Raw genomic sequence first — 13657 nt, 5'->3', positions numbered from 1 at the left:
TCTAAGGATATATTTTCTGACTCTCGACAAAGTACATTCTCCCCGTGTCTGCGTGGGTTTCCTTCGGGTTCTCCGGTTTCCTCCCACAATCCAAAGATGTGCAGGTCAGGTGAATTGGCCATGCTAAATTGCCCACAGTGCTAGGTGCGTTAGTCAGGGGTAAATATAGGAAAGGGGAATGGGTTTGGGTGGGTTTCTCTTTGGAGGGGCAGTGTGGACTTGTTGGGCCGAAGGGCCTGTTTCCAGACTGTAGAAAATCTAATCTACTCTAATCAAAGATATGTGAGCACAAGCAGTCTTGAGCACCTTTTTTTAATAGTTGTCGTGGGACCCTGGTAAAACCTTTGCATTACCTGTTAAATCAAGTTTGTGGTTCCCACAATCAGCAGCTTGAGTGTTGCTCTCTGTTTTGTCTAGAATTGCTTTCTCTCACATTCCACTCTCACCAGCAACTCTGTGGTAGCCCCCAACACGACAGCCACCTGCTGCTCAGTGCCATTAACTGATTGCCAAATCTGTTCCTGACCAACTGGAGCATTAGGGTTATCAGGACAATGCAGCTTGTGTGGGGTAAGAACCCAGAGCTCATCCACTTCACTGAAATTCCAGTCCACTGAATCAATGCTTATTCACTGTTAGCTTCAGTTCATTTCTGACCTGGCTAAGTGTTGCTCCATAATGCTGAATGCAACAACAACATGGATATATTTCCTTAGGGTTTTGTATCGGCATATTATTTCCATTGGTTGGGATTTACATGGCTGGATTTTACGGCACGTCGGCTGTGTTTTTGGTGGGAAGTGGCACTTAAAATATACCAGGGTACATGTTTCTGTCTGCTCCCCCCTATCGCTGTAAACAGTTCCCAAGCCAATGGACTTGAATAATATGCTCCAACACTTCATTTGCACCCTCCATTCCTACAAAATACACTCCCACAATCTTTTCATAAGTTGTTAGATCAAATTATCTGATCAAAACATGCCTTGTATTGTTTAATTTAAAGTTGGAAAGTTCATATTACTGAATAATCCTAATGTTATAAACCAACTTGTTTTGAATTAATAAGCATCTTGTAGAAATTAAGCTACACATTTATTAGCAAATGCAAAATAGACATAGTCCACAGACTATCAACTTACATAGATTCTTGTAGGATCAAATGGACATTCATTTGTTATTTGTAAAACATCCTTGGTGGAGCTGAGATGACAAACTGTGAGAAGCGTTCTTCCACCATTGGCAATGGTGATTACAACAGAGACTCCCAGACCCAGCAGGCAGGCCATGGACATAAGGGAATTGAGCATACTACTTGCAAAGACAATGTATTGCTGCAGAATTAAACAAAAGAGATATTCTTTATTTTTTTCTCCATCTATATAAGAATTTATTAAAAGCAAACAAAAAAAACATTTCCTTTTCTTCTTGAATCAGTAACCTCAGGAAACCTCATTGATTGCAAAGGCATTTGTAAACAAAAACAATCTGACCTCCAAAAGCTTTTTACCCCAGACTTTCATCCCTGTTGTTAGCATCTGTACACTTGAGTCTATGCATCTAATCCCTTTCCCTCTAACATACCAACAGTGGCACAGTTATCACCATTGCACTCTGAAATTCTCATGTTAATTCTCATGTTAATTTGTTTTGCAACTTGTTACAAAACAAAACCTCAAAAACTACCACTTTGCTCCTCTACTAAGCCCCTCTTTGAACTTGTTCATTCAGCGTCCAATTCTCCCTTGTGAGGGCCAACTCCACTTTATGTTACATAAGTATGCTGCATTAGTAATAGTTTACTTTATGACTCCTACAACAGCTAGCAGTAAGAGTGACATTAATACACTAATAAATTTGGCAATTAAAATTAATAAATTCTTCTCACCAGTATTGTGCGAGACAGGTTCCCTGATAACACAATCACTGCAATTCCAGTACAAATAGTCTGAAAATACAAATTTTGAAATGAATTTAATCAGCATGTTTGTTAGTACCCTACAATGACAGCATTAAACAATTTATTGAACTGCACTAAAGCAATTACTGGGTAATTACAAAACAAAAGTGGGACAGAGTTAGTGGTGGCAGGGGTGAGGTGAACAGAATAACTTAAAAATTTCAAGTGGGACTCCAATTCAGTCACCTCTGGTTTTAACTTAGTGAGGGAAATCACTCTGTTCCCAGGAGACAATTTGAATATTTCAAACATATGTGAGATGTGCAGTCTCAACATGTTATCAGTTATGCTGGTTCACCCTGTTTCCCAGGAAACCTGGCTGCTAAAGTTACGGAAGGACTGTTTCCTGGCAAAGTTAATTAGCTTTATAGCAAGGTTTGTGCACCAGGAGAAGCTTCCTACCAGCCCACTGGCTTGTCTGTTTCTTTGCTTGCCATCAGATAGCCTTCATCCAAAGATGCCTTCTGATCAGAGCTCTGCCCCTACCCTGATTGTAGTTTCTATCAACAAATTTGAACTGCATCCATTATTTTTCTGATTAACATTCCAGTAATTAGTAACTGGGGGCAAAATACACCATTTGAAAGCATAAAGATATAGATTCAATTTTAAATAAGGCACAGGTTGGTGTTTGGAAAGCTGTCAACGAGTACCAGTATTCCTGAAATTGCAGACATGACGTTGGTCACAGAATATTCAACCAAACTGCCATTTTCTGGTGAAGTGACATGTCGCAGGACTGTGCCGTGGATAATCGCTCCAAGAATGAAGTTCAAATGACCAATTATAATTAAGGCAATTCCAATTTTCATCAGCTGCTTTCTATCCAATAGATTATCTGAAACACAAAGAAATTGAAATACCTGTGAAATGATCATTTCTCTCTTGATTAGAAACAATTTGATGTAGGGATTGTAGGAGTCAAATGGCCTCTTTTTTTTATTGTTCATTTCTAAGATGAGGGTGTTGCTGGCTGGTCAGCATTTTTTTGCCCATCCCCAGTTGCCCCTTGAGAAGGTGGTGGTGAGCTGCCTTCTTGAACTCCTGCAATCCACCTGCTGTGGGATGACACACAATGCTATTAGGGAGAAAATTCCAGGATTTTGACCCAGCAACAGTGAAGGAACGGCAATATATTTCCAAGTCAGGGTGGTGAGTGGCTTGGAGGGGAAATTGAAGGTAGTGGTGTTCCTATATATCTGCTGCCCTTGTCCTTCTAGTTGGAAGTGGTCATGGGTTTCGAAGGTGCAGTTTGAGGATCTTTGATGAATTTCTACAGTGCATCTTGTAGATAATACACAGTGCTGCTGCTGAGCATCGGTGGTACAGGGAGTGGATGCTTGTGGATGTTGTGCCAATCAAGCAGACTGCTTTGTTCTGATGGTGTCTAGTTTCATACATATTCCTAAATGATCTTCCCCCATCACATGGTTAAATAATGAAGGTTGTATGTCATTTAATTAGAAGGTAACCCAGAGAGTAGTGCTGAAGTTTAATTTCATCAACTGCCTTCATTTGGGATCCCAGACTGAAAAGGAATGCTATTCTTTGCAACCACTATCAGGTTTCAGCAGCTCATTATACTTATTGGGAAGGAAAATAAACTTGTTTCCAAAATGATCACTTTTGATTTGATCTATGTGGGATCATAATATTTATTCTAGATGAGGAAGACCATTTGTCCTGTTTTCCTTCATTTATCCAAAATAAAAGCTGACACTACACCCTCCGTGCCTTCCACCATGCTCTTAAAAAGCTTGCCTCTATAATTTCTATTGAAACTTTATTCTAAGTGTAAATTATTCTACAGGTAGAGAAACATTTGCTAAACTGGGACCTATGTTTGTTCTTCACTAGTTTAAATCTAAAAGGTGTGTACAAAAAATTCATTAAGCCATTAACGACAGCTCTCCCTGCAGTTATGGATGTATCTATATATACCATATGTAGAAGGTTTGAGCTGCTCGGACTATTCCACTACAGTGATGAATACTTGAATAAAAATTACTAAACAAATTTTAAAATGACCAAGGATATTAATAGAATAACCAGTGAGAAAGACTATCCTACACATTCATGTTTCTATGGCGAAACCTTTACTCAAAAAGTAGAGAATAGCTTTTAAATGAATAACATTTGAGACATTGAAGTTCACTCACACTTCACATTTCACTGTCGCAGACTTGCCAATTTAGGAACTGTTCCTGTTAACTCTGTCCCCAGAAATATTGGAATAAGGAGTCAACATACAAGTGCAGACATGACAAACTGAGAAGCCACCTTCTATGGTGTGCTATTCTAAGACTCTTAAAAAGTGGGTTTGCACCAGAGTGAGCTTGACTTCTGCATCAAATAGATAGTAAGTAATAGATTTCTTGGCACATTTGTCAGGGATTGATTTTTACCCAAGATCGACCATTTCCTCTTGTCTCCAGCCAGTGATGGGGGTTCATCAAGTTCAAACCCTCACAGTGAGGACAGCATTTCAGAAAAAAATGTCTTTACAGATACTTGGCTAGTGCTGGATATATTTTACTCTAGGTGGGTAGTTGATAGATTTATGACTGAATTTCTGCCCATTTGCTAAACTAACTTTAGACATCGGAACCTTGAACAGATACACCTGATCTCCAAATATTCAATTTAAATATAGTCAGTTCTGCTTTAACACAATAGTTCCGTTCTCGTGCAATCCCATGTTATAAGAAAACTGCATAATAGCAGCACCATTTGAACTAATGGGGCTGGAATCACATTGTAAGCAATACATGCTTTAAAAGTTCATGCTATAAAAAGAGTCCCCAATTCAATCACGTTATAGTGAATTTGCATTAACAAAATTCGCATTATAGCAGAACAACCTGTATTTAAATTAGCATGCATTTCCAAAAATGTCCTTGTTGCCATGGAAAATGTGCTGATACATGTTCCGTTATATGCTGGTTAATTCAACCCAACAACCAATGAGAAAAGTGCAGATAGACAAAGTATATACAGAGTAAAAACAATGACTGCAGATGCTGGAAACCAGATTCTAGATCAGTGGTGCTGGAAGAGCACAGCAATTCAGGCAGCATCCGAGGACAGGCAAAAAGTATATACAGCATTATTGTTATAGACATTGATAAACGATAAAGGTTGATCATTCTGTCAGTGCCTAAGTGAAAGTATAGAATACAGGCTGCTGCACTCCTTTCTGTTTACAATGTAATTCATTTCTAATTTTCTATGGCCTTCCTGTATTTAAAACTGAAGGTTATTGTCAAGGGGATACTGCAAATGATGATCATCATTGCAATCCATTTATCTAATGACCTTTGTAAATCAGTTAGATGTTTAAATAAGTGAGGTGAAGAGTTTCTGGTGGTGTTCTTTTATTTCATCTTTCATGGGCCATGCAGGTCATTGACAAGTCCAGTATTTGTTGCCCATCCTTAATATTATATTAATGATCTGGATGAAGAGACTGGGGGCATTCTAGCAAAGTTTGCCGATGATACAAAGTTAGGTGGACAGGCAGGTAGTGCTGAAGAAGTGGGGAGGCTGCAGAAGGATCTAGACAGTTTGGAAGAGTGGTCCAGGAAATGGCTGATGGAATTCAATGTGAGCAAATGCGAGGTCTTGCACTTTGGAAAAAAGAATACAAGCATGGACTACTTTCTAAACAGTGAGAAAATTCATAAAGCCAAAGTACAGAGGGATCTGGGAGTGCGAGTTGAGGATTCTCTAAAGGTAAACATGCAGGTTGAGTCCGTGATTAAGAAAGCGAATGCAATGTTGTCATTTATCTCAAGAGGGTTGGAATATAAAAGCACCGTTGTGCTACTGAGACTTTATAAAGCTCTGATTAGGCCCCATTTGGAGTACTGTGTCCAGTTTTGGTCCCCACACCTCAGGAAGGACATACTGGCACTGGAGCATGTCCAGCGGAGATTCACACGGATGATCCCTGGAATGATAGGTCTAACATACGAGGAATGGCTCAGGATCCTGGGATTGTATTCATTGGAGTTTAGAAGGTTAAGGGGAGATCTAATAGAATCTTACAAGATAATACATGGCTTGGAAAGTGTGGACGCTAAGAAATTGTTTCCGTTAGGCAAGGAGACTAGGACCCGTAAGCACAGCCTTAGAATTAGAGGGGGTAAATTCAGAACAGAAATTGTTTCCGTTAGGCAAGGAGACTAGGACCCGTGAGCACAGCCTTAGAATTAGAGGGGGTAAATTCAGAACAGAAATTGTTTCCGTTAGGCAAGGAGACTAGGACCCGTGAGCACAGCCTTAGAATTAGAGGGGGTAAATTCAGAACAGAAATGTGGAGACATTTCTTCAGCCAGAGAGTGGTGGGCCTATGGAAATCATTGCCGCAGAGTGCAGTAGAGGCCGGGATGCTAAATGTCTTCAAGGCAGAGATTGATAAATTCTTGATGTCACAAGGAATTAAGGGCTACGGGGAGAATGCGGGTAAGTGGAGTTGAAATGCCCATCAGCCATGATTGAATGGCGGAGTGGACTCGATGGGCCGAATGGCCTTACTTCCACTCCTACGACTTATGGTCTTATCCTTATTTACAAATGTCTACAGTGGACAGTCTCCATTTCTGCAGTTAAAACAGTGCAGCCAACATGCTGAGGAGACACATACTAACTAGATCCCTTCACAGAAGGATATTCTCTGCCTCAGCTTGATGTTAGTGTAATTGGTTTGTTTTCAGGTTGCTGGTGAGTCACAGTTCTTTCAGTCTGTATGATTTTCTTCCTGTCTGTTTAGACACAGTGGCTGGGTGTCTAAGGCAAGTCAAGAACATGCAAGTTCCACCTTCATGGTAACAGCAGATATAATGGAGAGAAAATGCTGACACTTAATCCCTTGGCAGACTGGCTGGGAAGCTTGAGTTCTCAGTGAGAAAGCAAGGAGGATAGAAAGATTTGGTTTATTACAATTGAAGGTTTCACACTTGCCAGTTGGAAAAAAAAATTGAGTAGCTAGTATTATTACTTATACAAAGTTAGCATTCATTAATCCCTAAACTTTTTGGAGTTTAATTCAATTTAGTTGTGATCAAGTTTAAAAGACAATTATTACCACCTTTAAGACTTTACTAAGGTGTGGAAATTCACATCAGCAAGTTAAAGTGTTCTAAGTTACCTTGTTTGTTTTTCTCCTGTATGATAGTACATAAGGTATTGCATACCTCACTGAGTGGCTCCATGCAAGGTGAGAATTAATTGCATAGGTAATTTTTTTCAATACTTCTCAACTTTGCACCTCCTTCTCATTGACAGAGCAGGAACTTGCATTTCCATCACTTATGATATATTCCATTGGGCCTCCACTGCCAAATGTCTCCCAATGGTAAAGGTGCCAATTGTTATGGGTGTAACATTAAAGAGAGTTATTTTGGTTTTCTCTACCTCACCAAAATTTAATACAAACTTTATCCATAATGCTAACCAGACTCTGGTGCATTTTCTGTAATGGTGCTGAATCCTTCAATAACCCAATTTACAATTTACACTATTTATCCAAAGATACTGAGTAAACAACGATAATGAGGAGTTTTAGTAACCTAGAACATAAGAATTTCGTCGTAATTTTATTGTCTGTTTGTGTGATATGGTTGAATACTCTAGTTTGTTTTTATACACACTGGACAGGATACAACATCACATTTTTACATTCAGAATGTCACTTCAAAGGTATTCCTACACAAATTGGTTTCAAAGCAAGGTGGGGCTCTTCAAACAACTGTCTAAAAGTAAAACTGCATCCAAAATATTTAGCAAGGTTTTGTACTTGCTAAGCACTCAGAAGTGATGAGGCCATTCACATTAGAATGCATCACTGGATCATAACAATGTTACTGCATTGTCTGCACAGCAGTTTGCAATGTCTTCCGTCCTGAGGCATGAAGATTTATTAAAGTAGCTAGAAATAAATAACTAATCTTTCTATCACAGGAGATTACTGACATTTGGATTTGTCAAATGACAAAAGGTTTTTAAAGATTAACTCTCTTTCACAAATGGAGAAAAGAACACAAAAGGTTATCAGTACAACCTCAATAGCTTGTTAAGCCTATTGAACAATAAACACAAACCTCAAGGTCCAATAAAAATAAAACAAACCTGTTAAATATTAGTGAATAAAATGCTAGTTGACTGGCAACTTGACTAAAAAAGGATGGGAGTGGAATGGTGGGAGGTGTCTTAAACTATCCTTGAGTAGTATTAGTTAAACCAAAGAGGAGATCATTAACTTTGCGCTAGAGTGTAAAACAGGCGGTAACAAAGCAGCAGCTGGTTTTATGCCTCTCCTGAGAGAAGTAAAGTAGTCTGCCAATTCACTATCACTTGTTTTACAATTATTACACAGTCAAAATTACTCCCAGAGATACCAATGTATTTATCTGTGAACATCTTAAATTACGAACATTTGTAATACAACCATATGGAAAAGTACTTTGCATTGTAGCTGTCCTGGCTGTAGAATCTTTATCACAGCTAATACTTTTACCAGGGGCCAGGCAACCTCATGCTAACTACCCTAGATTATGATTTGGAGATGCCGGTGTTGGACTGGGGTGGGCAAAGTTAAAAATCACATAACACCAGGTTGTAGTCCAACAGGTTTAATTGGAAGCACTAGCTTTTGGAGCGACGCTTCTTCATCGGGTGATAGTGGAGGGCTCAATCCTAACACACAGAATTTATAGCAAAAATTTACAGTGTGATGTAACTGAAATTATACATTGAAAAATTGATTGTTAAGCCTTTCATCTGTTAGAATATAGTGATAGTTTCACTTCTTTCATGTATAAATCACAAAACTTTTTTTTTAAAAAGTTGCATTCTCAGGTTCCTGCATATTCTCAACCCAGCAATTTTCCTGCAGGCAGGGACATGTGGAACTGCTACACTCCTACTGTTTTCTCTCCGTGGGCGCTGCAAAACCTGCTGAGTTTCTCCAGCAATTTCTGTTTTGTCATGTGAGACCTTAATTTGTTACTTCAGGCAAGAAAAGAACAAAGATGCTGATGATTTATAAGAGGAAATCCTGAAACCTGCTTTCTTCTTTGACAACAGCATAAATGACAACCTGAATCATAGCACTTTTTATCTCTTGAGAAGAATCAACTGGAAGAACATGGTAAAGAAGTTAATTTGCTCATTCTGCTGAGGATACTAAGGCCATGCAGCAGATATAGAAACTCTTGTGGGTGAAAAAAATATAAAAAGTTCAAACACTGCACAAGAGGAGAAATAACAATAAGTTCTGAAGTCTCTGCAGGAATCTGTTCAAAATGAATACCTGATAGATAATTTCACCAAAACAACATGAACCTCATTGAAAGAAATGAGGACTTGAGATGATAGGATACTGTATGCTATGGATCAAATGCAGTTGAATGGGATTACAAAGAACAAAGAACAAAGAAAATTACAGCGCAGGAACAGGCCATTCAGCCCTCTAAGCCTGCACTGATCCAGATCCTCTATCTAAACCTGGCGCCTATTTTCTAAGGATCTGTGTCCCTCTGCTCCCTGCCCATCTATGTATCTGTCTAGATACATCATAAAATGACATTATCATGACCGCCTCTATCACCTCCACTGACAATACGTTCCAGGCACCCACCACTCTCAGTAAAGAAGTTTGTACGCATATCTCCAATAAACGTATGCCCTCTCATCTTGAACTCATGACCCCTAGTAATTGAGTCCCCCACTCTGGGAAAAAGCTTCTTGCTATCCACTCTGTCTACACCTCTCATGATTTTGTAGATCTCAATCAAGTCCTCTTTCAAACTCCATCTTTCTAATGAAAATACTCCTAATCTACTCAACCTCTCTTCATAGCTAGCATGCTCCATACCAGACAGCATCCTGGTGAACCTCGTCTCCACCCTCTCCAAAGCATCCACATCCTTTTGGCAACATGATGACCAGAACTGTACGGTACGCATTATTCCAAATGTAGCTGAACCAAAGTCCTATACAACTTGCCAATTCTTGTACTCAATACCCCATCCAATGAAGGAAAGCATGCCGTATGTCTTCTTGACCACTTTATCGATCTGTGTTGCCACCTTGAGGGTACAATAGACCTGAACATTGTACATCAATTTTTCCCAAAGCTTTTCCATTTACCATATACTTCGCTCTTGAAGTGGATCTTACAAAATGTATCACCTCGCATTTGCCCAGATTGAACTCCCAGAGTGGCGAATGTTGTGCCCCTGTTCAAAAAAGGGAACAGGGATAACCCCGGGAATTACAGGCCAGTTAGTCTTACTTCGGTGGTAGGCAAAGTAATGGAAAGGGTACTGAGGGATAGGATTTATGAGTATCTGGAAAGACACTGCTTGATTAGGGACAGACAGCACGGATTTGTGAGGGGTAGGTCTTGCCTTACAAGTCTTATTGAATTCTTTGAGGAGGTGACCAAGCATGTGGATGAGGGTAGAGCAGTGGATGCAGTGTACATGGATTTTAGTAAGGCATTTGATAAGGTTCCCTATGGTAGGCTTATGTGGAAAGTCAGGAAGCATGGGATAGTGGGAAATTTGGCGTTGGATAGAGAACTGGCTAACCGGTCGAAGTCAGAGAGTGGTGGTAGATGGTATATATTCAGCCTGGAGCCCAGTTACAAGTGGAGTTCTGCAGGGATCAGTTGTGGGTCCTCTGCTGTTTGTGATTTTTATTAATGACTTGGAAGAGGGAGTCGAAGGGTGGGTCAGTAAATTTGCAGACGATATGAAGATTGGTGGAGTTGTGGATAGTGAGGAGGGCTGTTGTCAGCTGCAAAGGGACTTAGATATGATGCAGAGCTGGGCTGAGGAGTGGCAGATGGAGTTCAACTCTGTCAAATGTGAGGTTGTCCATTTTGGAAGGACAAATAAGAATGCGGAAGACAGGGTTAACGGTAGGGTTCTTAGTAAGGTGGAGGAGCAAAGGGATCTTGGGGTCTATGTTCATAGATCTTTGAAAGTTGCCACTCAGGTGGATAGAGCTTGTAAGAAGGCCTATGGTGTATTAGCGTTCATTAGCAGAGGGATTGAATTCAAGAGTCGTGAAGTGATGTTGCAGCTGTATAGGACCTTGGTAAGGCCACATTTGGGTACTGTGTGCAGTTCTGGTTGCCTCATTTTAGGAAAGATGTGGATAAATCCCATCTGGTCCTGGGGACTTGTCCACCTTAATGTCTTTTAGAATACTGAACATTTCCTCCCTCCTAATGCTGACTTGACTTAGAGTAATCCAACATCTATCCCTAACCTCAATATCAGTCACGTCTCTCTACACAAAATACTCATTAAGAATCTTACCCATTTTCTCTGACTCCATGCACAACGTTCCTCCTTTGTCCTTGTGTGGACCAACCCTTTCTCGAGTTACCCTCTTGCTCCTTATATAGGAATAAAAGGCTTTGGGATTTTCCTTACCTCTGTTTGCTAAAGATATTTCATATCTCTTTTAGACCTTGTAATTCCTCATTTCAGATTGGTCCTACTTTCCCATTATTTTTCCAAAGCTTCATCTGATTTCAGTCGTTCAGACCTTATATATGCTTTCTTTTCCCTGTTAGCTAATCTCACAAATTAACCTGTCATCCATGGTTCCCCAATCTTGCCATTTCTATACCTCATTTTCACAGGGGCATGTCTGTCCTGCACTCTAATCAACCTCTCTTTAAAAGCCTCCCACATATCAAATGTAGATTTACCTTCAAACACATTAGTGTAGTTTGTTGGTTAGCATAGACATAGTGGGCCGAATGGCCTGTTTCTATGCTGTGTGACTCTATGACTCTAGATAGCAAGTTGCTTGTTAACTAATTTTCAACACAGTAATTCAGGGAAAATGGGCTTCGCAAGCTGGGCCCGAATTTAGTGCCCATCTATAATTGTCCTTAAGACGGTGGGAATGAACTTCCTTCTTGAAGCAGTGCTGTCCATTTGATATAAGTACACCCTCAGCACTGTTAGGGAGGGAATTCCAGGATTTTGTCCCAGCAATACTGAAAGAACCACAAAATACTTCCAAGTTGGAATGATGCACAGCTTGGAGAGGAATTTAGTGGTTTTCCTTTGTCCTTTTCAATGGTAGTGATTGTAGGTTTGGAAGGAGCTGTCTAAGGAACCTTTGTGAATTTCTGCAGTGGACGTTGTAAATGTTACATATTACTATTATTTAGTGTCAGTGATGGAGGGATTGAATGTTTGTGAATGTGGTGCTAAAAAGCAGGTTGCTTTGTCTTATATGATGTCAAGCCTCTTGAATGTTGTTGAATATGTACATAATCCAGGCAAGTCGGGAGGAATCTATCACGTTCATGATTTGTGCCTATTAGATGGGAGACAGACTTTGGGGGTGGTCAGGAGGTATGTTACTTGTTATGGACTAGGCCCGAACACTCAAAACATTCTTAAGCAGGCAGCCCAGACTGTAACTTTGCAATTTGTTTCGGTAAGTGTACAGTGAAAATTATCCTGAGCAAGTTAGCTAGGTTTTAAAACAGACAAAATTTATTCACAAAGTTACGGAATGAAACACAAAGAATGGAATATAGAATACCCACAGAACTCAGACTAGACTTAATTATGTTGTTCTGAAAATACACAACAGTCCCAATAAACAAACCTCTTAAACATAGAGTAAAACTGAAACAGAGGTTTACAGGTCGAAATTAGAAATTCAGAAGGAGACAGAGTCCAGCAGCCTGTTTCCACACAGCCCACTGCTGAGTTGGCTCAACCAAGACTTCAGCTTTTAGGACTGACCACTCCCCTTTCATTATACAGATTTCTTCTGAAACATGAAAGCTTTGGCCTAAAGTCTCATCTGTTTACATATGAACAAAAAGGCCTCCCAATACCCTTTTTATCTCTGTACCAAACCAATCATTTCAGAGCCCGGACTGTTTTACTACCCCTCTGGAAAAAAACAAGGACACAGCATCCTTGACAAAAGGAACAGCTTTTAGAAAAAAGGACCAGCTTTGTGACATACTCACCTGCAGAATTCCTAGCATCTGACTTATTCTTCTAGCAATAATATTTATATAGCTAATCTGAATCTTAAGACCCTACAACGGATAGTGAGGACAGCTGAGAAGATCATTGGGATCTCTCTTTCCTCCATTACAGATATTTACACCACATGCTGCATCCGAAAGACTAGGAGCATTGTGGAAGACCCCACACATCCCTCAATCAAACTCTTCTCCCTCCTGCCATCTGGGAAAAGATACTGGAGCATTCAGTCTCTCACGGCCAGACTGTGCAACAGTTTCTTCTCCCAAGCCATCAGCCCCTTAATATAGTATGATCGGACTCTTTCCCATCTGAAATTCTTTGCACAACTTTGAATTGCTGCGAGTAAAATGTCTATTATTTATCATTGTTCTGTTACACTGTAAGTTGTGTGTTTTGCACTTCTTATGTACTTTATGCCGTGTATGATTGTGTCCATATAGTTTGTGCTGTCCATGTAGCACCCTCTGTCCTGGAGGAACACTGTCTCGTTTTTTGCTGTATCAGTTGTATATGGAGAAACAACAGATAAAGAGCTACTCTATTCTACTCCATGATCATCCTCAGAATGTTCAGAGTGACGATAAAGCATTGATTGTCAAGACGCAATAGTTATATTTTGTCTGGTTGATGATGGTCATTGTGTCACTCATCTGACATG

General features: G+C 39.9%; 1 protein-coding gene across 3 annotated transcripts in view; it reads right to left on the bottom strand.

Moving 5' to 3' along the window:
• The window catches only part of LOC122563654 (keratinocyte-associated protein 3-like), a 37426-nt gene that overhangs the window by 12981 nt on the left and 10788 nt on the right, over positions 1 to 13657 (bottom strand). The window contains exons 2-4 of one of the 3 annotated variants that reach the window (XM_087976842.1): positions 2824 to 3018; positions 1889 to 1948; positions 1143 to 1334 (exon numbers count right to left, since the gene is read on the bottom strand). In XM_087976842.1, the coding sequence (XP_087832968.1) occupies positions 1143 to 1334; positions 1889 to 1948; positions 2824 to 2910 (339 nt within the window). In that variant the 5' untranslated portion in view covers positions 2911 to 3018. Of the gene's footprint in view, positions 1 to 1142; positions 1335 to 1888; positions 1949 to 2613; positions 2799 to 2823; positions 3019 to 13657 lie in introns of all 3 variants that reach the window. The other 2 variants (XM_043717675.2, XM_043717674.2) reach the window with 2 other exon arrangements.

Source organism: Chiloscyllium plagiosum, unplaced genomic scaffold, assembly GCF_037043375.1.
Source record: "Chiloscyllium plagiosum isolate Xiang-an unplaced genomic scaffold, Cpla_swu_hap1 HiC_scaffold_30, whole genome shotgun sequence".
NCBI classification, from domain to species: Eukaryota; Metazoa; Chordata; class Chondrichthyes; order Orectolobiformes; family Hemiscylliidae; genus Chiloscyllium; species Chiloscyllium plagiosum.
This window is presented reverse-complemented; position numbering and strand designations above follow the sequence as displayed.